Raw genomic sequence first — 24,372 nt, 5'->3', positions numbered from 1 at the left:
ATTGAAGCACTCTGAGCAGGCATTTTGTTTCTATCAGGTCTATCAGTGATCTCTACCTCATCTCTCTCTATCATGTCTGTGCAGACAGTCAGAATGTTAGTCAGTTACCTGAGGTCTGCCCACTTCCTGTCAAGGAGGAAGTCAGGGCGATCGGAGATCACCCTCTGCAAGCAAGCAAACACACACAAATACTTCCACACACACTTAGGACTGCACAGGTGCGTGTGGGTTACTTACCTATGCCATATCGCTCCGTTGTGGTCGTCATCCAAGGAGCCATGACTGCCTTTCTTTTCTCTCTCTCCACCTCTCTCCCGTACTCTCTTTCTCTTTCTTTGGGTGTCTGAGATACGTTTTCGGCTCTACCTCTCACTTCTGCGTTTTTCTTGTCTGTATGTGAAAGCAGATAACTCCTCCCCCTCTCCCCTTCCTTCCTCTTCACTTTCTCTTCTCTTGCTCTCTTCACAGCTGTCATGGGATAACCGTCTGTTTATGTAGAGGCCTGTTCACTAACTGTAGCTCTCTATGTGACCTCACTCTTAGATAAAAGGGTCCCAAAAGGTTATTCGGCTGTCCCTACAGGAGAGCCCTTTTTGATTCCAGGTAGAACCCTTTTTGATTCCAGGTAGAACTCTTTTTGCCCGTTGTGTAGAGGGTTCTATCTGGAACCAAACGGGTTCTGCCTGGAACCAAAAAGGGATCTTCAAAGGGTTCTCCTATGGGGACCGCCAAATAACCCTTTTAGGTTCTAGATAGCCCCTTTTGTGCAGTCCGAACGATGAACCTGTTCTCAATGAGTGTTCAATGGGCAGCGTGAGTGTGAGGCGTACGTGAGGCAATAGTTTAGTCTAAAGTGACAAATGATCTTACTAACTTGTTGGCAGCCTATCTGAAATACACATTTTTTCATAGGCCTACTATGTTCGATATAAAACACAACAGATACTTGACAACATGTTTCAGCTCCTGCTTGGGCAGCGCTCCTAAAAACACAAGCTCCTCTTCTCTCTCCTCTTTCTGCTCCTTTGCATGTGTGATGGAGTGACCAGACAGAGTGATGTAGCCAGCCCTGGATCTAAAACAGCTTGTGCCAGTCCACTCCCACTGTGGATGTAGCCTAATCTTGGTAAACCATCCGGGAGCTAACAAATCTGTTCCGCTGCACGGATTCAATAGGCAATAGGAGGCTAGATGTAGCTTACTACTACTACACCAATCTCTCATTATGAGTGATGGGACCGTAAAAATTGATGTGTAGCATGTAGTTGCCTCACTTATCCACAAGAGGCTAGTATACGTTACATTTTACAAGAGGTCATAACTATATACAGTAGTTGCACAGTACAAGCAAGTGTTCGCTTTTTAGAAACAGGAGAACTGAACAGACCCACACATAAATGATGAACCTTTATTTAAAAACATTTTACTTGATAACATAATATTCGATTGTCTATGAGATAAAACTATCCAAATATGGTCAAATTGATATCTGTATAACACACCCGATTTCATTCAAGTGACCTCTCTCATGCACAGTCCACAGCATGCTCGGTCCGCCACAGCATGCATCCATGGTCCATTACTTAGATGTTCCTTTGGGAACAGAATGGAGAGATCAGAAGACCAGCAGTGGGAGAAACAGTACTCAATTGTCATACTTGAGTAAAAGTAAAGATACCTTAATAGAAAATGACTCGAATAAAAGTGAAAGTCGCCCAGTAAAATATGACTTCCGTAAAATTCTAAAAGTATCTGGTTTCAAATGTACTAAAGTAAAGTGGTGGGAAAAGTACTCAATTGTCATACTTGAGTAAAAGTACAAAGTAAAAGTAAACGCTACACATCAAATTCCTTATATTAAGCAAACCAGATGGCACAATGTTATTTTTTATTTTATTTTTACAGACAGACAGGGGCACACTCCAACACTCAGAAATAATTTACAAACGCAGTATTTGTGTTTAGTGAGGCAGTAGGGATGACAACACTTTATATTGATAGGTGTGTGAATTTGAACGATTGTGCTGTCCTGTCTGAGCGTTCGAAATGTAATGAGTACTTTTGGGTATCAGGGAAAAGGTATGGGAGTAAAAAGTACATATTTTCTTTAGGAATATAGTGGAGTAAAAGTGCAAGTTGTAAAAAATATAAATAGTACTGACAATTATTTTTACTTAGGTACTTTAAACCACTGCCGAAGACCTTTTCTTTCAAACTGACAGACAGGAAACCACAATGGAACATACAAAAGGACTGAATATAAATGATAACACATTTATCTAGTTTTGAATGTGTGTCTGGGTGCATGTTTGCAGAGCCGCCGGAAAACAGCCCCAGTACTACACACAAACACACTAACGCACATTCATTTATACATTATAATTGATTCACAATTGGTCCATTCCACTCAATTAAGCAAATCAATGTCCCCTTGCAACCCTAAATACGCAACTCAAACGTCCCACCCCAAAAAAAACGATCCGTGCCATCAGACATTTGGGTTCCGTGTGTGTATTTTTGTAATCGCGTTAGAACTCACAGACTGGGAATAGTGGGTCACAATGATGTTCCATACCATCCTTCTCTCCCGTAAGGACACTCTGTGTCGTTTCATCCTGTTATGAGGTCTGGATGTATATACCTCACTGTATAGTCTGGAGTTAAACAGGCTGAGGCCAGGAACTACTGTAAAACTCCTCTTTTAAAGTTAATCCGTACAACTTTTACATATAAAGTACCTAGCCTTATATGGTATTTCACCAAATAGGAGGACGCACAGCTACAGACATGCACACGCACACACAGGGTTGGATGGATTACTTGAAAAATCGAATCAGTTACTGATTACAGATCATTGACAATAAAGGTCATTAGTAAAGTAATCCTTTGGATTGCTCAAAATGAGTAACGTCATCTGATTACTTTTGGATTACTTCCTTGGTTAGCCAACATCTGCCTCGTCAGTTTATGCTGCAGATCAATCAGTTCCCCCAATCCCCCAGAAGTGCTTGCTGAACTTCCTGCACCTCCTTGACGAAATGGCATCACTGCTAAAATGTTAGATTTACTGTCAAGTTTCAGGGAAAGCTTTCACAATCCTCATTCTTTGATTGTGAAATGATAGGCCTACTACACCCAACCACCAAGCAGATTGTGGCCAGTTAAAGAGGAGATTGTCATTTGAATGGCTCACCCATCTTTGACATTACAGTCTGGCATGATAAAGCCTTCAGTCGACAGATATTTTTATTTTTTTATTTAACCTTTATTTAACTAGGCGAGTCAGTTAAGAACAAATTCTTATTTAAAATGACAGCCTACACCAGCCAGACCTGGACGACGCTGGGCCAATTGTGCGCCGCCCTATGGGACTCCCAATCACGGCTGGATGTGATGCAGCCTGGATTCAAACGAGGTACTGCAGTGACACCTCTTGCACTGAGATGCAGTGTCTTAGACCACTGCACCACTCGGGAGCCCAATATCACAGACGTAACAGAAATGTTAATTATTTATTATTAATATTATTATTTATTTGTTTTGTGCAAATACTATGAATACTGTTGCAAATACTGTTGTCCAGTCCTGGCAGTCTCTATGGGGGTGCCACAGGGTTCAATTCTCGGGCCAACTCTCTTCTCTGTATACATCAATGATGTCGCTCTTGCTGCTGGTGATTCTCTGATCCACCTCTACGCAGACGACACCATTCTGTATACCTCTGGCCCTTCTTTGGACACTGTGCTAACTAACCTCCAGACGAGCTTCAATGCCATACAACTCTCCTTCCGTGGCCTCCAACTGCTCTTAAATGCAAGTAAAACTAAATGCACGCTCTTCAACCGATCACTGCCCGCACCTGCCCGCCCGATCAGCATCACTACTCTGGACGGTTCTGACTTAGAATATGTGGACAACTACAAATACCTAGGTGTCTGGTTAGACTGTAAACTCTCCTTCCAGACTCACATTAAACATCTCCAATCCAAAATTAAATCTAGAATTGGCTTCCTATTTCGCAACAAAGCATCCTTCACTCATGCAAACATACGCTCGTAAATCTGACCATCCTACCAATCCTCGACTTCGGCGATGTCATTTACAAAATAGCCTCCAGCACTCTACTCAACAAATTGGATGCAGTCTATCACAGTGCCATCCGTTTTGTCACCAAAGCCCCATATACTACCCACCACTGCGAGCTGTACGCTCTCGTTGGCTGGCCCTCGCTTCATACTCGTAGCCAAAACCACTGGCTCCAGGTCATCTACAAGTCTCTGCTAGGTAAAGCCCCGCCTTCTCAGCTCACTGGTCAACATAGCAGCACCCACCCGTAGCACGCGCTCTAGCAGGTATATCTCACTGGTCACCCCAAAGTCAATTCTTCCTTTGGCCGCCTTTCCTTCCAGTTCTCTGCAGCCAATGACTGGAACAAACTGCAAAAATCACTGAACCTGGAGACTCATATCTCCCTCACTAGCTTTAAGCACCAGCTGTCAGAACAGCTCACAGATCACTGCACCTGTACATAGCACATCTGTAAATAGCCCATCCAACTACCTCATCCCCATACTGTATTTATTTATTTATCTTGCTCCTTTGCGCCCCATTATCTCTACTTGCACATTCATATACAGTGGGGAGAACAAGTATTTGATACACTGCCGATTTTGCAGGTTTTCCTACTTACAAAGCATGTAGAGGTCTGTAATTTTTATCATAGGTACACTTCAACTATGAGAGACGGAATCTAAAACAAAAATCCAGAAAATCACATTGTATGAGTTTTAAGTAATTAATTTGCATTTTATTGCATGACATAAGTATTTGATACATCAGAAAAGCAGAACTTAATATTTGGTACAGAAACCTTTGTTTGCAATTACAGAGATCATACGTTTCCTGTAGTTCTTGACTAGGTTTGCACACACTGCAGCAGGGATTTTGGCCCACTCCTCCCTACAGATCTTCTCCAGATCCTTCAGGTTTCGGGGCTGTCGCTGGGCAATACGGACTTTCAGCTCCCTCCAAAGATTTTCTATTGGGTTCAGGTCTGGAGACTGGCTAGGCCACTCCAGGACCTTGAGATGCTTCTTACGGAGCCACTCCTTAGTTGCCATGGCTGTGTGTTTCGTGTCGTTGTCATGCTGGAAGACCCAGCCACGACCCATCTTCAATGCTCTTACTGAGGGAAGGAGGTTGTTGGCCAAGATCTCGCGATACATGGCCCCATCCATCCTCCCCTCAATACGGTGCAGTCGTCCTGTCCCCTTTGCAGAAAAGCATCCCCAAAGAATGATGTTTCCACCTCCATGCTTCACGGTTGGGATGGTGTTCTTGGGGTTGTACTCATACTTCTTCTTCCTCCAAACACGGCGAGTGGAGTTAGACCAAAAAGCTCTATTTTTGTCTCATCAGACCACATGACCTTCTCCCATTCCTCCTCTGGATCATCCAGATGGTCATTGGCAAACTTCAGACAGGCCTGGACATGCACTGGCTTAAGCAGGGGGACCTTGCGTGCGCTGCAGGATTTTAATCCATGACGGCGTAGTGTGTTACTAATGGTTTTCTTTGAGACTGTGGTCCCAGCTCTCTTCAGGTCATTGACCAGGTCCTGCCGTGTAGTTCTGGGCTGATCCCTCACCTTCCTCATGATCATTGATGCCCCACGAGGTGAAATCTTGCATGGAGCCCCAGACCGAGGGTGATTGACCGTCATCTTGAACTTCTTCCATTTTGTAATAATTGCGCCAACAGTTGTTTCCTTCTCACCAAGCTGCTTGCCTATTGTCCTGTAGCCCATCCCAGCCTTGTGCAGGTCTACAATTTTATCCCTGATGTCCTTACACAGCTCTCTGGTCTTGGCCATTGTGGAGAGGTTGGAATCTGTTTGATTGAGTGTGTGGACAGGTGTCTTTTATACAGGTAACGAGTTCAAACAGGTGCAGTTAATACAGGTAATGAGTGGAGAACAGGAGGGCTTCTTAAAGAAAAGCTAACAGGTCTGTGAGAGCCGGAATTCTTACTGGTTGGTAGGTGATCAAATACTTATGTCATGCAATAAAATGCAAATTAATTATTTAAAAATCATACAATGTGATTTTCTGGATTTTTGTTTTAGATTCCGTCTCTCACAGTTGAAGTGTACCTATGATAAAAATTACAGACCTCTACATGCTTTGTAAGTAGGAAAACCTGCAAAATCGGCAGTGTATCAAATACTTGTTCTCCCCACTGTATATATCTATATATATATCCTGTTCATCTACCACTCGTGTTTAATTGCTATATTGTAATTACTTCGCCACTATGGCCTATTTATTGCCTTACCTCCCTTATCTTACCTCATTTGCAGACACTGTATATAGACTTTTTCTACTTTATTATTGACTGTATGTTTGTTTATTCCATGTGTAACTCTGTGTTGTTGTATGTGTCGAACTGCTTTGCTTTATCTTGGCCAGGTCGCAGTTGCAAATGAGAACTTGTTCTCAACTAGCGGTTAAATAAAGGTAAAATAAAATAAATAAATAAATAAATAAAAACAAGGTTTGCAAAAAACACTTCAAACAAGTTTCCACTATTTAGCTGAGTGTGTGTGTGTGTGTGTGTGTGTGTGTGTGTGTGTGTGTGTGTGTGTGTGTGTGTGTGCGTGCGTGCGTGCGTGCGTGCGTGCGTGCGTGCGTGCGTGCGTGCGTGCGTGCGTGCGTGCGTGCGTGCGTGCGTGCAGACATGTTTAACTATTCCACAAGAATAGAAAACCAACAAAAAATGTACCAACTAGGGTCATTTTGTTAGTCCCCACAACGTTTCTAGGGGGTTTAGGGTTAATGTTAGAATTAGTGTTAGGGTTAGAATTGCGTTAAGGGTTAGGGCTAGGAGCTAGGGTTAGTTTTAGGGTTAGGATCAGGAGCTAGGGTTAGGGTTAAGGTTAGGTTTTGAGGTAAGGTTTGGGTTAGGGTTAGGGTTAGAGTATGGGTTAGGGTTAGGGTAAGAGTATGGGTTAGGGTTAGAGTATGGGTTAGGGTTAGGTAAAAGGTTAGGGTTTAGGGAAAATAGGATTTTGAATGGGACTGAATTGTGTGTCCACACAAGGTTAGCTGTACAAGACTGTGTGTGTGTGTGTGTGTGTGTGTGTGTGTGTGTGTGTGTGTGTGTGTGTGTGTGTGTGTGTGTGTGTGTGTGTGTGTGTGTGTGTGTGTGTGTGTGTGGGTGTGTGTGTGTGTGGGTGGGTGGGTGGGTGGGTGGGTGGGTGTGTGTGTGTGTGTGTGTGTGTGTGTGTGTGTGTGTGTGTGTGTGTGTGTGTGTGTGTGTGTGTGTGTGTGTGTGTGTGTGTGTGTGTGTGTGTGTGTGTGTGTGTGTGTGTGCACTGTGATACGTTATCACCTTGACCTGATTGATAACAGGAGGGAGGCAGACACCTTGCGACTCACAAGGAGAAAATAGGGTGGAGCTTACAGGTGTGTGGGGTCTGGTGGGGCTGGAGAGAGGTCGTCAGGTAAGGTGATTAAGGGACAGAGATGTGTATTTGTAGGTGAACCCATATGTAAGCAGGAGAAGTGAGGCATAGACACTTGGATAGAAAATAAGTTGTGGGGGAGAGAGAGCAACAGCCACAGACAGACAGAGCAAACGAGAGGAGGGGAAAAGGTCAATAAAAGATTGATAGGGAATGCAAGACAGAGAAAAAGAGACCCACATGAAAATATTTGACAAAAGATCAGCAAAAAGGGATTCCAGAGAGAACAACTCTGCTAACTCTGAAAGCTGCGTGTTCTCGACTAACAAAATACCATCTAATACCAGTAAAAATACACAACAGCTGTCTGAGACTCCTTAAAATGACCCATTAAAGAACATTCCAGTCCTCTCAAAAGTCCCGGGGCAAATCTCAAATAAGGACACTCTATGGTGAGCTCTTGTGAAAAGTAGTATAATGCTGTATATGAGGAAGACAGAAAAGAGACGTTGAAGGATAGCATGAGAGCTAGCATCGAATTAACTTGCTAAGCACGGGGGCGAGTTGTACAAAAGTACCGTGGCTAATTCAGATCTGTATGCTAACTGGCATCTTGTTTTGAAAGGCTTCCCTAATTGGAGGACAGCTTGTTTACCATGCATTGTGAACAGGTATGAAACTAAATTATAAATTGTATTTATATGCAAGTGGAAGACTATTAAAGTTATTGTCAAAGTATATTAACCACGGTAGAGAGAAAGAGAACAAGGAGGGGGGGGGCAAGAGAAAATGAGTCATACACACATGCGCGCACCCGCATCATGAACGAGTCTTTGGTTCCCATACAGTCTGACGGAGTCGAGTAACGTTAGAGCAGAGAGGAGGAAAGAAGAGAGAGATGACACAGTACAGGAGTTGGAGTACCACTGAGACTGCGGTGAGTTTTACACGTTCTCTTATTCCAATGTCAGTGACAAGTGAGTACATTTGTACCAGGTGACGTCAGATCTATACTTAATGCCGGTAACAAAAATGCTAACCTATTAAACGGTCAAATTCTACCACATAACTTCCTCAGGAGCTGAATACATAAATGCCTTTACTATCAAGACCTGTTTTTGACCAAGTTCAAAAACCCATTTATAGGTGATCTGTTCTGAAGCTTATTAATAAGCTACCAAAAAGGACTTTTCAACTCACTCAGCCAGTCACATGCACTGTTGTTATACAGTGTACACGTAACCTGCATGTAACTGGGAACACAATGACAAACACAGAGGTCACCAATTCTCTGGACCTGAGAATGAGGGAGTGTGAGTGGATGATCTGTCTATAGAGTGAAACCCGACGGATCTGTTTGTGTTTCTATTTCAGTAGAAATGGGCTGAAACAGATTTGGCTGAAACAGAAACAGAAACAACTACGTCTGGTTATAAATATTTTTTTTTATCCAGTTGGATAAACACTCCAAACAGTTTACCTGACAGCTCAGTTCTCAGGCAAATCTCTTGTTAAGACACAGGTGTTTGATCACACTAACAATTTTTTTTTTTTTAAATTGGTATTCAAAGCATCTCACCAATCATACTGTCTTGGCACTTTGGGGTGGCAGGTCGCCTAGTGGTTAGAACATTGGGCCAGTAACCGAAAGGTTGCTAGATCAAATCCCTGAGCTGACAAGGTAAAAATCTGTTGTTCTGCCCCTGAACAAGGCAGTTAACCCGCTGTTCCTAGGCTGTCATTGTAAATAAGAATTTGTTCTTAACTGACTTGCCTAGATAAATAAAATGAAAAAGTCTCATTAGTCATTCCAGGACCAGCTCTAGAGAAAAAAACACAGCTGAAACTCTTTGGCTGGATTCCAACTTGCTATGCAAGAACGGCTTCCTTTAGCCGGACGGTTAGGTAGATAAATCGTTCCTTTGCTTCCCTTAAAACAACTGGTTCAAGCCCATGCAGACCTTTCACCTTTCAATGGTCCTGATATAACACAAGTAAACTCAGGTCAAGAGAATTGGAATGTAGATCATCTAAAAGGTCACGTGAGGTCACTTCCACTGAGCATAAATCCTTGTCCTGTCACTGTGTCGTTACACAATGTATACACAGACCCCCCCAAAATACTAAACACTATTTATAATGTCTCAAAATACTGTCTAAGTCCCAAATGGCACCCTATTCCATATATAGTACACCACTTTTGACTAGGGCCCATAGGGTTCCTAAAGGGCCCTGGTCAAAAGTAGTGCGTGTAGGGAAGAGGGTGTAATTTGGGGCAAAGACCAAGTCTATCTAACAATAACAGGTCAACTCATCTCTGTATGACGCAACAACAATTGGTCTTCGAAGATACAGTTGAAGTCGAAAGTTTACATACACTTAAGTTGGAGTCATTAAAACTCATTTTTCAACCACTCCACAAATTCTTGTAAACAAACTATAGTTTTGGCAAGTCGGTTAGGACATCTACTTTGTGCATGACACAAGTCATTTTTCTAACAATTGTTTACAGACAGATTATTTCACTTCTAATTCACTGTATCACAATTCCAGTGGCTCAGAAATGTACATACACTAAGTTGACTGTGCCTTTAAACAGCTTGGAAATTCCAGAAAATTATGTCATGGCCTTTGAAGCTTCTGATAGGCTAATTGACATCATTTGAGTCAATTGGAGGTGTACCTGTGGATGTATTTCAAAGCCTACCTTCAAACTCAGTGCCTCTTTGCTTGACATCATGGGAAAATCAAAAGAAATCAGCCAAGACCTCAGAAAAAAAATGTAGACCTCCACAACTCTGGTTTATCCTTGGGAGTAATTTCCAAACGCCTGAAGGTACCACGTTCATCTGTACAAACAATAGTACGCAAGTATAAACACCATGGGACCACGCAGCCGTCATACCGCTCAGGAAGGAGACGCGTTCTGTCTCCTCGAGATGAATGTACTTTGGTGCGAAAAGTGCAAATCAATCCCAGAACAACAGCAAAAGACCTTGTGAAGATGCTGGAGGAAACAGGTACAAAAGTATCTATATCCACAGTTAAACGAGTCCTATATCAACATAACCTGAAAGGCCGCTCAGCAAGGAAGAAGACACTGCTCTAAAACCGCCATAAAAAAAGCCAGACTACGGTTTGCAACTGCACATGGGGACAAAGATTGTACTTTTTTGGAGAAATGTCCTCTGGTCTGATGAAACAAAAATAGAACTGTTTGGCCATAATGACCATCGTTATGTTTGGAGGAAAAGGGGGGAGGCTTGCAAGCCGAGGAACACCATCCCAACCGTGAAGCACGGGGCTGGCAGCATCGTTATTGTGGGGGTGCTTTGCTGCAGGAGGGACTGGTGCACTTCACAAAATAGATGGCATCATGAGGCAGGAAAAGTATGTGGATATATTGAAGCAACATCTCAAGATATCAGTCAGGAAGTTAAAGCTTGGTCGCAAATGGGTCTTCCAAATGGACAATGACCCCGAGCATACTTCCAAAGTTGTGGCAAAATGGCTTAAGGACAACAAAGTCAAGGTATTGGAGTGGCTATCACAAAGCCCTGACCTCAATCCTATAGAACATTTGTGGGCAGAACTGAAAAAGCGTGTGCGAGCAAGGAGGCCTACAAAACCTGACTAGGTTACACCAGCTCTGTCAGGAGAAATGGGCCAAAATTCACACAACTTATTGTGGGAAGCTTGTGGAAGGCTACCTGAAACGTTTGACCCAAGTCAAACAATTTAAAGGCAATGCTACCAAATACTAATTGAGTGTATGTAAACTTCTGACCCACTGGGAATGTGATGAAATAAATCATTCTCTCTACTATTATTCTGACATTTCGCATTCTTAAAATAAAGTGGTGATCCTAACTGACCTAAGACAGGGAATATTTACTAGGATTGAATGTCAGGAATTGTGAAAAACTGAGTATAAATGTATTTGGCTAAGGTGTATGTAAACCTCCGACTTCAACTGTATATACAAGTCTGAAATTCTCCTCAAAGTTGCAATCCGCCACAGACAGGATGTACACTACCACAGGTGTGACTGATCCTCTGTGTATCACAGTGAGTAGCCATTTTGTGTCTTACTACTATAGGTCTGACTAACAATATGTGTCAATGACGTCAGCCCTTGTGGGTCAGCTTACATGAGCACAACTATTGTGTGTCCGACTGGCCGTATCACGTTTTCTTTTTTAAATTTATTTCACCTTTACTTAACCAAGTAAGCCAGTTGAGAACAAGTTCTCATTCAACATACAGTCAATAACACAATAGAAAAGTATATATACAGTGTGTGCAAATTAAGTAAGATAAGGGAGGTAAGGCAATAAATAGGCCATAGTGGTGAAATAATTACAATTTAGCAATTAAACACTGGAGTGATAGATGTGCAGAAGATGAATGTGCATGTAGATACTGGGGTGAAAAGGAGCAAAATAATAAATAACAGTATGGGGATGAGGTAGTTGGATGGGCTATTTACAGATGGGCTATGTACAGGTGCAGTGATCTGTGAGCTGCTCTGACAGCTGGTGCTTAAATTTAGAGAGGGAGATATGAGTCTCCAGCTTCAGTGATTTTTGCAATTTGTTCCAGTCATTGACAGCAGAGAACTGAAAGGAAAGGCGGTCAAAGGTGGAATTGTCTTTGGGGGTGACCAGTGAAATATACCTGCTGTAGCGCGTTCTATGGGTGGGTGCTGCTATGTTGACCAGTGAGCTGAGATAAGGCGGGGCTTTACCAAGCAAGGACCTATAGATGACCTGGAGCCAGTGGGTTTGGCGACGAATATGAAGCAAAGGCCAGCCAACGAGAGCATACAGGTCGCAGTGGTCGGTAGTATATGGGGCTTTGGTGACAAAACGGATGGCACTGTGATAGACTGCATCCAATTTGTTGAGTGCTGGAGACTATTTTGTAAATGACATCGCTGAAGTCAAGGATCGGTAGGATGGTCAAATTTACGAGGGAATGTTTGGCAGCATGAGTGAAGGATGCTTTGTTGCGAAATAGGAAGCCGATTCTAGATTTAATTTTGGATTGGAGATGCTTAATGTGAGTCTGAAGGAGAGTTTACAGTCTAACCAGACACCTAGGTATTTGTAGTTGTCCACATATTCTAAGTCAGAACCGTCCAGAGTAGTGATGTTGGACAGGCGGGCAGGTGCGTGCACTGATCGGTTGAAGAGCATGCATTTAGTTTTACTTGCAATTAAGAGCAGTTGGAGGCCACGGAAGGAGAGTTGTATGGCATTCAAGCTTGTCTGGAGGTTAGTTAGCACAGTGTCCAAAGAAGGGCCAGAGGTATACAGAATGGTGTCCTCTGCATAGAGGTGGATCAGAGAATCACCAGCAGCAAGAGCGACATCATTGATGTATACAGAGAAGAGAGTCGGCCCGAGAATTGAACCCTGTGGCACCCCAATAGACAATGCCGGAGGTCCGGACAACAGGCCCTCCAATTTGACACACTGAACTCTGTCTGAGAAGTCATTGGTGAACCAGGCGAGGAAGTCATTTGAGAAACCAAGGCTGTTGAGTCTGCCGATAAGAATGTGGTGATTGACAAGTCGAACGCCTTGGCCAGGTCGATGAATACAGCTGCACAGTATTGTCTCTTATCGATGGCGGTTATGATATCATTTAGGACCTTGAGCGTGGCTGAGGTGCACCCATGACCAGCTCGGAAACCAGATTGCATAGCGGAGAAGGTACGGTGGGATTCAAAATGTTCGGTGATCTGTTTGTTAACTTGGCTTTCGAAGACCTTAGAAAACCAGGGTAGGATAGATATAGGTCTGTAACAGTTTGGGTCTAGAGTGTCTCCCCCTTTGAAGAGGGGGATGACCGCGGCAGCTTTCCAATCTTTGGGGATCTCAAAAGATACGAAAGAGAGGTTGAACAGGTTAGTAATAGGGGTTGCAACAATTGCGGTGGATAATTTTAGAAAGAGAGGGTCCAGATTGTCTAGCTTGGCTGATTGTAGGGGTCCAGATTTTGCAGCTCTTTCAGAACATCTGTCTGGATTTGGGTGAAGGAGAAATGGGGGAGGCTTGGGCAAGTTGCTGTGGGGGGTGCAGGGCTGTTGACCAGGGTAGGGGTAGCCAGGTGGAAAGCATGGCCAGCAGTAGAAAAATGCTCATTGAAATTCTCAATTATAGTGGATTTATCGGTGGTGACAGTGTTTCCTAGCCTCAGTGCAGTGGGTAGCTGGGAGGAGGTGCTCTTATTCTCCATGGACTTTACAGTGTCCCAGAACTTTTTGGAGTTTGTGCTACAGGATGCAAATTTCTGTTTGAAAAAGCTAGCCTTTGCTTTCCTAACTGCCTGTGTATATTGGTTCCTAACTTCCCTGAAAAGTTGCATATTGCGGCGGCTATTCGATGCTAATGCAGTGCGCCACAGGATGTTTTGTGCTGGTCAAGGGCAGCCAGGTCTGGAGTGAACCAAGGGCTATATCTGTTCCTGGTTCTACATTGTATTGAGGTGTTGTGTTCATATCTTAGACAATCATATCATACACTTTCTCTCTCAAATTCCAACACACACCGATAAGATACCGAAGTCAAATCAATTCAGAAATACACATAGAGAAACGTGAACACCATAGTTCTTTAAACACACGGATGTACTGAACATGTATTTGTATTCATTTATTATAATTACGCTTTATTTAACTAGGCAAGTCAGTTAAGAACAAATTCTTATTTACAATGACGGCCTACCAAATGGCAAAAGGCCTCCTGCGGGGACGGGGGCTGGGATTAAAAATAAAAATATAGAACAAAACACACATCACGACAAGAGAGACACCACAACATTACATTAAGAGAGACCTAAGACAACAACATAGTAAAGTAGAAACACATGACAACACAGCATGGTAGCAACACCACATGACAACAACATGGTAGAAACACAACATGGCTGCAGCACAACATGGTAGCAGCAAAAAACATGGTCCAAACATTATTGGGCACAGACAACAGCACAAAGGCAAGAAGGTTGAGACAACAATACATTACGTGAAGCAGCCACAGCTGCCAGTAAGAATGTCCATTATTGAGTCTTTGAATAAAGAGATGAAGACAAAACTGTCCAGTCGGAGTGTTTTTTGCAGCTTGTTCCAGTCGCTAGCTGCAGCGAAGGGAAAAGAGGAGCGACAGGGATGTGTGTTCCTTGGGGACCTTTAACAGAATGTGACTGACAGAACGAGGGTTGTACTGTACGAGGAGGATGAGGGCTGCAGAAGGTACAATATCTCAGATATACAGTGGCTACGGAAAGTATTCAGACCACTTGACTTTTTCCACATTTTCTTAGGTTACATCCTTATTCTAAAATGCTTTAAATGTTGTTTTTTTTCATCAATCTACACACAATACCCTATAATGACAAAGCAAAAACTGCTTTTTATTATTAATAAAATGTTATTTTATTATTTATTATTAATTTATTACAAATAAAAAACTGAAATGTCACTTTTACATAAGTATTCAGACCCTTTACTCAGTACTTTGTTGAAGCACCTTTGGTAGCGATTACAGCCTCAAGTCTTCTTTGGTATGGCGCTACAAGCTTGGCACAGCTGTATTTGGGGAGTTTCTCCCATTCTTCTCTGCAGATCCTCTCAAGCTCTGTCAGGTTGGATGGGGAGATTTGCTACACAGATATTTTCAGACCTCTCCAGAGATGTTCGATCGTGTTCAAGTCCAGACTTAGGCTGGGCAACTCAAGGACATTCAGAGACTTGTCCCAAAGCCACTCCTGCATTGTCTTGGCTGTGTGCTTAGGGTCGTTGTCCTGTTGGAAGGTGAAACTTCGCCCCAGTCTGAGGTCCTGAGCTCTCTGGAGCAGGTTTTCATTAAGTATCTCTCAGTACTATGCTCCGTTCATCTTTGCCTCGATCCTGACTTGTCTCAGAGTCCCTGCCGCTGAAAAACATCCCCACAGCATGATGCTGCCACCACCATGATTCCTTGTAGGGATGGTGCCAGGTTTCCTCCAATCTTGGTTTCATCAGACCAGAGAATCTTGTTCTCATGGTCTGATAGTCTTTAGGTGCCTTTTGGCAAACTCGAAGCGAGCTGTCATGTGCCTTTTACTGAGGAGTGGCTTCTGTCCGGCCACTCTACAATAAAGGCCTGATTGGTGAAGTGCTTCAGAGATGGTTGTCCTTCTGGAAGGTTCTCCCATCTCCACAGAGGAACTCTAGAGCTCTGTGAGCGTGACCATCGGTTTCTTGGTCACCTCCCTGACCAAGGTCTTTCTCCCCCGATTGCTCAGTTTGGCCGGGCGGCCAGCTCTAGGAAGAGTCTTGGTGGTTCCAAACTTCTTCCATTTAAGAATGACGGAGGCCACTGTGTTCTTGGGGACCTTCAATGCGGCAGAATTGTTTTTGGTACCCTTCCCCAGATCTGTGCCTCAACACAATCCTGTCTTGGAGCTCTAATGACAATTCATTGTACCTCATGGCTTGGTTTTTGCTCTGACATGCACTGCCAACTGTAGGACCTTATATAGACAGGTGTGTGCCATTCCAAATCAAGTCCAATCAATTCAATTTACCACAGGTGGACTCCAATCAAGTTGTGGAAACATCTTAAGGATGATCAATGGAAATAGGATGCACCTGAGCTCAATTTCGAGTCTCATAGCAAAGGGTCTGAATTATTATGTAAATAAGGTATTTCTGTTATAAAATTTTAATAAATTAGCAACATTTAAAAAAAAAAAAAAAAATGTTTTCGCTTTGTCATTATGGGGTATTGTGTGTAGATTGTTGAGGATTTATATTTATTTAATCCATTTCAGAATAAGGCTGTAACGTGACAAAATGTGGAAAAATTCAAGGACTCTGAATACTTTCCGAAGGCACTGTATGCGTTCTCACAGACTGTGAGTCAAACAGACATACAGACACACCCCTTTGTGACTTGTCTGTGGGAAGGCAGACTGTAGTGGGGGTATGTCACGCCAGCAATAGACATTGGGGGCTGCCCAGATATGGACATACACTATGGGAACGAAGCTTTGCCAAAAGTCCTCCAGTAAAACATAAAGTGGGTGAATCAGAGCGAGAAAGTGTGTGTGTGTGTGTGTGTGTGTGTGTGTGTGTGTGTGTGTGTGTGTGTGTGTGTGTGTGTGTGTGTGTGTGTGTGTGTGTGTGTGTGTGTGTGTGTGTGTTTGGGGGATCTGAGAAATAAGTCTGTCTGAAGAGATGAGTCTTCAATTTGGTGCCTTTCCATATGTGGTCAGAGTCAAGGCAAACAGAATCTCTGCATATACTTTTGTCTTTCTTCCTATTTTCTACTCTCTCCCCTTTCTCTCTCGCTCCACCCTCCTCTCTACCCTCTCCATCTTTCTCCACCACCCATTTCTATTCCTCCCCCACCCCCTCTCTAACACTCTCGCCATGTGGTGGTAAATTATATACTGTTTGAGTGATTAGACTTCTACATTCCAAACCTGGAGCGTGTCCCAAATGTCCATTAAAGCATAAGAGGGAGGGAGAGCAAACACCCCTTGCGACTTACTGACGCACATTCACAGACACGCACACGCACGCACACACACACACACACACACACACACACACACACACACACACACACACACACACACACACACACACACACACACACACACACACACACACACACACACACACACACACACACACACACACACACACACACACAGGTTATCTTATCAGTCTCTCTTATTGAATATTCCACCACTAGACATGTGTAACTGCTGCCCTCATTTTCCATCTCACTAATCTTGATAGCTTAGTAAGTGAGCAATATTCGTCTGCTGCCATTTGCTTTAATTTGCTCCCTGTTTTCTGATAGTGGAAGTACCTGCACTTGTAAGTAGCTCGGTAAAGTATCTCCTTGCCATATAGAGGCCATGTTACTTTGTTTTTGGGGCTGTCTGACTTTCTGTTGCTCTGTGTTTTTAGATGAAGTTGTGACCTGAATGCAAAAGCCAGCTGAGTGATATGGATAACATGGAGCAGTGTGGACCAGTCACCAACAGAGGGCGGTGTTCTACAGCCCATCACCACATACTGGACCAACCATCGGACTCCTCATCGCCCCTTCTCTCAGAGGACCTGTGATACACTGACCTCTCCATCCAGAAACCAATACAATCGGATATATACATATATATATATATCAAATATACACAAACATACCAAGGAAAATAGCTCAAACACACAGATGAATGTCCATCCACCTACATCAGTATGGATACAGCCACACCAAGATGAATCTTCTCTAAGGGATTTATCCACTAGTCTGGACTGAGTTGTTGTAGGGCAGGGGTTAGGGTTGTGACTGGGACTCCACAGTGGTGTAGGGCAGAGGTAAGTGTCGGGGCTGGGTGTAGAACAGGGGTTAGGGTTGGGACTGGGACTCCAGCGAGGATGCTGTCTATGGTGATACTCGGTGTTTTCCTGTCCCTGCTCATCCTGCTGACAGTGTGTGGTAACGTCCTGGTTTGTCTGGCCGTCTGCGCCACACGACGTCTCCGCTGCCTCACCAACTGTTTCATTGTCTCCCTCGCCATCACTGACCTGCTGCTTGGCATGCTTGTCCTGCCTTTCTCCGCCCTCCTCCAGCTCAGCGATTGGCCTCTGGGGCCGACCATCTGCAACATCTACATCTCATTGGATGTTATGTTATGCACCGCCTCCATCCTCACGCTATTGGCCATCAGCCTGGACCGCTACCTGGCCGTGACCGCGCCCCTTAGATACTCCTCACTGGTGTTGCCGAGGCGAGTTGCCTTTGCTATGGCGTTGGTGTGGGCGGTGTCGCTAGCGGTGTCATTCCTGCCAATCCACCTGGGATGGAACACTGTGGACGGCAACGTCCAGAATCGCGGCCAGGGGGACAACATGACAGAGTGTAACTTTGAGCTGAACCCATCGTACGCTGTTGTGGACTCCTCCTTAACCTTCTACCTCCCCCTGCTGATCATGTGCTGGACCTACCACCGTATTCTTCGCATCGCCCGGGCGCAGGCAAGGCGCATCATCCGCGCACGCCCCAGACTTAACAACAACAACAGCTCCTCGTCAGCCCCTCGTCAGCTGACCTCAGTAACAGCGGTTGCTCTACGGGAACACAAAGCCACAGTGACTCTAGCAGCAGTGATCGGGGTGTTCGTGGTGTGCTGGCTGCCCTACTTCACCCTGTTTACCATTATGGGTCTGAAGAAGCAGAACTACCCAGCAGCCTACCCCGTGGTGCAGTGGCTGGGGTACATCAACTCAGCTCTGAACCCTTTGCTCTACGCTGCCCTAAACAGAGACTTTAGGTCCGCCTACGCCCGCCTGCTGCGCTGTGGTTACTACGGATACGGCAGGGGGAGGGGCCGGCCACCATCCCCCAACTCATTCATGACAGGTAAAATGAACAAGGGAAAAGACAACATACACTGGGAAGGAACACACACAATAACTCTTAACTCCAAAATCCTTTTGTTTCTGGTGTCTAATCAAATCAAATCACATCAAACTTTATTTGTCACATGAGCCGAATACAAGTGCAGACCTTACCGTGAAATGCTTACTTACAAGCCCTTAACCAACAGTGCAGTTCAAGAAGAGTTAAGAAAATATTTACTAAATAAACTAAAGTAAAAAATAATAATAAAAAGTAACACAATAAAATAACAATAACGAGGCTATATACAGGGGGTACCGGTACCGAGTCAGTGTGCGGGGGTACAGTGTACAAAACAAATGGTGTACAAAACAAATGGGGGGGGGGGGGGGGGGGGTTCAGGTCAATGTAAATAGTCCGGTGGCCATTTGATTAATTGTTCAGTAGTCTTATGTCTTGGGGTTAGAAGCTGTTAAGGAGCCTTTTGGTCCCAGACTTGGCGCTCCAGTTCCGTTTGCAGTGTGGTAGCAGAGAGAACAGTCTATGACTTAGGTGACTGGAGTCTCTGACAATTTTATGGGCTTTCCTCTGACATCGCCTATTATATAGGTCCTGGATGGCAGGAAGCTTGGCCCCAGTGATGTACTGGGCAGTATGCACTACCCTCTTTAGCACCTTATGGTCAGATGCCGAGTAGTTGCCAAACCAGGTGGTGAAACAACCAGTCAGGATGCTCTCGATGGTGCAGCTGTAGAACTTTTTGAGGATCTGGCGGCCCATACCAAATCTTTTCAATCTCCTGAGGGGGAAAAGGTTTTGTCGTGCCCTCTTCATGACTGTCTTGGTGTGTTTGGACCATGATAGTTCATTGGTGATGTGGACACCAAGAAGCTTGAAACTCTCTACCCGCTCCACTTCAGCCCCGTCGGTGTTAATGGGGGCTTTTTCAGCCCTCCTTTTCCTGAAGTCCACGATCAGCTGCTTTGTCTTGCTCACATTGACGGAGAGGTTGTTGTCCTGGCACCACACTGCCAGGTATCTAACCTCCTCCCTATAGGCTTTCTCATCGTTGTCGGTGATCAGGCCTACCACTCCGGTGTCGTCAGCAAACTTAATGATGGTTTTGGAGTCTTGTTTGGCCACGCAGTCATGGGTGAACAGGGAGTACAGGAGGAGACTAATTACACACCCCTGAGGGGCCCCAGTGTTGAGGATCAGCATGGCAGACGTGTTGTTATCTACCCTTACCACCTGGGGGCGGTCTGTTAGGAAGTCCAGGATCTAGTTGCAGAGGGGGGGTGTTTAGTCCCAGCTTAGTGATGAGCTTCGTGGTCACTATGGTGTTGAACGATGAGCTGTAGTCAATGAACAGCATTCTCACATAGGTGTTCCTTTTGTCCAGTTGGGATAGGACGGTGTGGAGTGTATTTCAGATTGCGTCATCTGTAGATCTGTTGGGGCGGTACATGAATTGGAGTGGGTCTAGGGTTTCCGGGATGATGGTGTTGATGTGAGCCATGACCAGCCTTTCAAAGAAGTTCATGACTACCGACGAGAGTGCTACAGTGGCTTGCAAAAGTATTCACCTCCCTTGGCATTTTTCCTATTTTGTTGCCTTACAACCTGAAATTAAAATAGATTTTTGGGGGGTTTGTATCATTTAATTTACACAACATGCCTACCACTTTGAAGATGCAAAATATTTTTTATTGTGACACAAACAAGAACAGAAAACTTGAGCGTGCATAACTATTCACCCCCCCAAAGTCAATACTTTGTAGAGCCACCTTAAGCAGCAATTCCAGCTGCAAGTTTCTTGGGGTATGTCTCTATAAGCTTGGCACATCTAGCCACTGGGATTTTTGCCCATTCCTCAAGCCAAAACTGCTCCAGCTCCTTCAAGTTGGATGGGTTCCGCTGGTATACAGCAATCTTTAAGTCATACCACAGATTTTCAATTGGATTGAGGTCTCGGCTTTGACTAGGCCATTCCAAGACATGTAAGTGTTTCCCCTTAAACCACTCGAGTGTTGCTTTAGCAATATGCTTAGGGTCATTGTCCTGCTGGAAGGTGAACCTCCGTCCCAGTCTCAAATCTCTGGAAGACTGAAACAGGTTTCCCCAAAGAATTTCCCTGTATTTAGCGCCATCCATCATTCCTTCAACTCTGACCAATTTCACAGTCCCTGCCGATGAAAAACATCCCCACAGAATGATGCTGCCACCACCAATCTTCACTGTGGGGATGGTGTTCTCGGGGTGATGAGACGTGTTGGGTTTGCACCAGACAGCGTTTTCCTTGATGACCATAAAGCTCCATTTTAGTCTTATCTGACCAGAGTACCTTCTTCCATATGTTTGGGGAGTCTCCCACATGCCTTTTGGTGAACACCAAACGTGTTTGCTTATTCTTTTCTTTAAGCAATGGCTTTTTTCTGGCCACTCTTCCGTAAAGCCCAGCTCTGTGGAGTGTATGGCTTAAAGTGGTCCTATGGACAGATACTCCAATCTCCGCTGTGGAGTTTTGCAGCTCCTTCAGGGTTATCTTTGGTCTCTTTCTTGCCTCTCTGATTAATGCCCTCCTTGCCTGCTCCATGAGTTTTGCTGGGCAGCCATCTCTTGGCAGGTTTGCTGTGGTGCAATGTTCTTTCAATTTTTTAATAATGGATTTAATGGTGTTCCGTGGGATGTTCAAAATTTAAGAAAAAAATGTATAACCCAATCCTGATCTATACTTCTCCACAACTTTGTCCCTGACCTGTTTGGAGAGATCCTTGGTCTTCATGGTGCCCCTTGCTTGTTGGTGACCCTTGCTTAGGGGTGTTGCAGACTCTGGGGCCTTTCAGAACAGATGTATATATACTGAGATCATGTGACACTTAGATTGCACACAGGTGGACTTTATTTAACTAATTATGTGACTTCTGAAGGTAATTGGTTGCACCAGATCTTATTTAGGGGCTTCATAGCAAAGGGGGTGAATACATATGGGCGCACCACTTTTCCGTTTAAATTTTTTTCAAATTTTTTGAAACAAGTAATTATTTTCACCAATTTGGACTATTTTGTGTATGTCCATTAGATGAAATCCAAATAAAAATCAATTTCATTTATTACAGACTCGGTCAATGGTGAGACTGTGTGGACAGAATATACAATTCTTGTCTTCTGGTCTTGTATCCCTCTCAGGTGGGAGGAAAGTATGTGGAGGGGAGGTGGATCTGCTGTGTGGACACACCTCTTCCTGCAGGGCGGAGCCAAGTGAGACAGGTATGACGCTACAGGAAGTCAGCAGAGGAACGGCCACGCTGTCTCCTCAGCACAGCAACGGGGCCGCTGTCGCCAACGGCAACGACAGGTAATGAGAGATCACTACTGAGCTAAAAAAAAAAAAAGTACCAAATGATCTGTATAATAATCTGTATTATAACACAGTTGATACCTTATACCATTATGTGTCCTGTGTGTCAGATCCTGCTGACCCTGCGTCTAACTGTGAGGAGGATTCAGTGTCCCACCAGTCATGAACGCTGAGCCCAGCCAGCCTGACCCACACACCTAGCCCAGGGGTCAATCACATCGCTGACAAGTAAGACACACCCTGAAGTTTTTCATGAGTTCCTAAGAAGGCCATTGATGAAAGCCAAAACTTCAATCTTGTAATAGTTACACAAATAACATAAGATGTTTTATTACGGTGAGAAAACGTGGCGCCTTTTTCCTTTCCAATAAAATGTTCATAAAAAACGAACCACTACTTTATGTTCTCCTCCAGGACACAGGGACTATTTGGCCATCTCCAGAAAGGAGAGCAGTCTACGGATGTGAAGGAACTCATCCAAAATATCACAGGCAATCCAGAACAAGGATACAGAGGACTTTCAACCAAAAAAACATTTATCCCTTCAACCAATGAGCAGTGACTGGGGAAAGACACGAGTCACTTTGTTCTCGAACACTGATACCTGGAAAGAAATATCACGGGATGGACAGAGAGACAGAAAGACTAAAACTCTCTTCCCAGACTGGTAGTGGACTCTAACCACTGGTGTTATTCATATGAACCTGAGTGTAACCTTCCAATGTAGCAGATACTTTGCCCCCAAGCAATGGAATATGATACCACAATCTGACAAGGAGACTAGACGCTTAGCAATTATTTAATTTATATCAAAATAATCAGTCTTCTGAGAGAAAAATAAAAACTATCTTTGACAGTGTTTGATCTTTATGAGGAATTGCTTGATTGTGCAGCTACTGTATATGGGTCCTCTGTGATGTTGTTATAGATGTATTGTATGTGTACATGTAACTGGACTAAAACATGCCTCAGAAGGTCTTGGAATCCAATATTTGTCATTTCTAACCACTCTGTTCTTGTAAGGTTGTGAAGGTATGCCCCCTACATCCAGGGATGGTACTGAATGCCGGTGGTGGAGCGGTGCAATAAATGGTATTTACCAGTAGTCAAGGATTCTAATAATAGTATAGCATGTATTTGCTTCAGGAGCTCTGTCATGGTAGCCTAATCAGAACTTTGTACAAAAATGATGAAAAATAAAAGTAAAGTTCTTGAAAAAAAAGGACATAACTTGTTATTTAGGACAAATTAACAGAGGTTTTTAGTTTGTAAAGAAATGTAGCATATTGCTGGTCTGCACACATCAACAGCCAGTCGCTTAGGCCCACCTGCGTGTGTGTGTGGTGGTACTAATGGTTTCTCACAACTGATGGCTTATACGGTTGTGGTTAGATGGAAGTGACTTTACGCAGCAGGTTATGAGAACTAACGCAGCAGGTTAGGAAATTTAAAATACCAGGTTAGGAGAATTGGAATAAGGTTAGGAAAAGCTCAAATGCTACAGTTGTCCCCAACGCGACAACTCGATGGAGTTGTACTCCATCTACAGACAACCATAAAAGCCATCAGTTCCAAGAAACCATCCGTAGCCTACCGCCACACCGGTCTGCACACATTAACCTCCCGTCGCTTACAGAAACAACATTGAGCTGGCACTGAAATACCTTTAAGAAATACACTGTTTAAGAATTAGCGGGTATGCTAGTAGGCTAGTGCTAACCTCATAGCTAGGTCTACAGAGACAGCTATACAGTAAGGATAATTTTACATAGCAAATATCATTTACCAAAAAATTAAATAGACCATTCTTGATTAGAATAAACTAAGTTATATTGAAAATTCTACCTAAATTACCCCCCCCCCTCTCGCCCAGTCTGTAGAAATATACGATAACTGAAACTAAAATCAATGTTAGGCCTACAAAACTCAAGGAAAGAAACCGAGCACTCGATCAACCTTAATGACCGTCCCAAGGAGGAGACTTGTGAGTGAGATGTGTTTACAAGCGTTCTGATGAGGCAGAAACTGTCTTGGAATCTGATATGTGTCATCTCCTTTCTAACCACAGCAGGCTACAATCAGTGTTCTCCATTTCCACAATCCATCCATCGAGTCAACAAAGCACATTAATCCTATCTAAAGAATGC

At 43.9% G+C, this 24,372-nt stretch overlaps 2 protein-coding genes across 2 annotated transcripts in view; one reads left to right on the top strand and one right to left on the bottom strand.

Moving 5' to 3' along the window:
* LOC139574163 (dedicator of cytokinesis protein 2-like) overlaps positions 1–386 on the bottom strand; it is a 227,665-nt gene extending 227,279 nt beyond the window's left edge. Inside the window, exon 1 of the mRNA XM_071398401.1 lies at positions 238–386. Coding sequence (XP_071254502.1) covers positions 238–280 — 43 coding nt within the window. The 5' untranslated portion in view covers positions 281–386. The remainder of the gene's footprint in view (positions 1–237) is intronic.
* A 7,930-nt stretch (positions 387–8,316) lies between these two features.
* LOC139574162 (histamine H2 receptor-like) lies at positions 8,317–23,398 on the top strand. The gene is made up of 5 exons (XM_071398400.1): positions 8,317–8,399; positions 17,433–18,885; positions 22,054–22,222; positions 22,336–22,453; positions 22,640–23,398. The coding sequence occupies exons 2-4, from the start codon at positions 17,901–17,903 to the stop codon at positions 22,343–22,345; spliced, it is 1,164 nt and encodes a 387-aa protein (XP_071254501.1). The 5' UTR covers positions 8,317–8,399; positions 17,433–17,900; the 3' UTR covers positions 22,346–22,453; positions 22,640–23,398.
* The last annotated feature ends 974 nt before the right edge of the window (positions 23,399–24,372 follow it).

This window comes from Salvelinus alpinus, chromosome 4 (genome assembly GCF_045679555.1).
Source record: "Salvelinus alpinus chromosome 4, SLU_Salpinus.1, whole genome shotgun sequence".
Classification (NCBI taxonomy): domain Eukaryota; kingdom Metazoa; phylum Chordata; class Actinopteri; order Salmoniformes; family Salmonidae; genus Salvelinus; species Salvelinus alpinus.
This window is presented reverse-complemented; position numbering and strand designations above follow the sequence as displayed.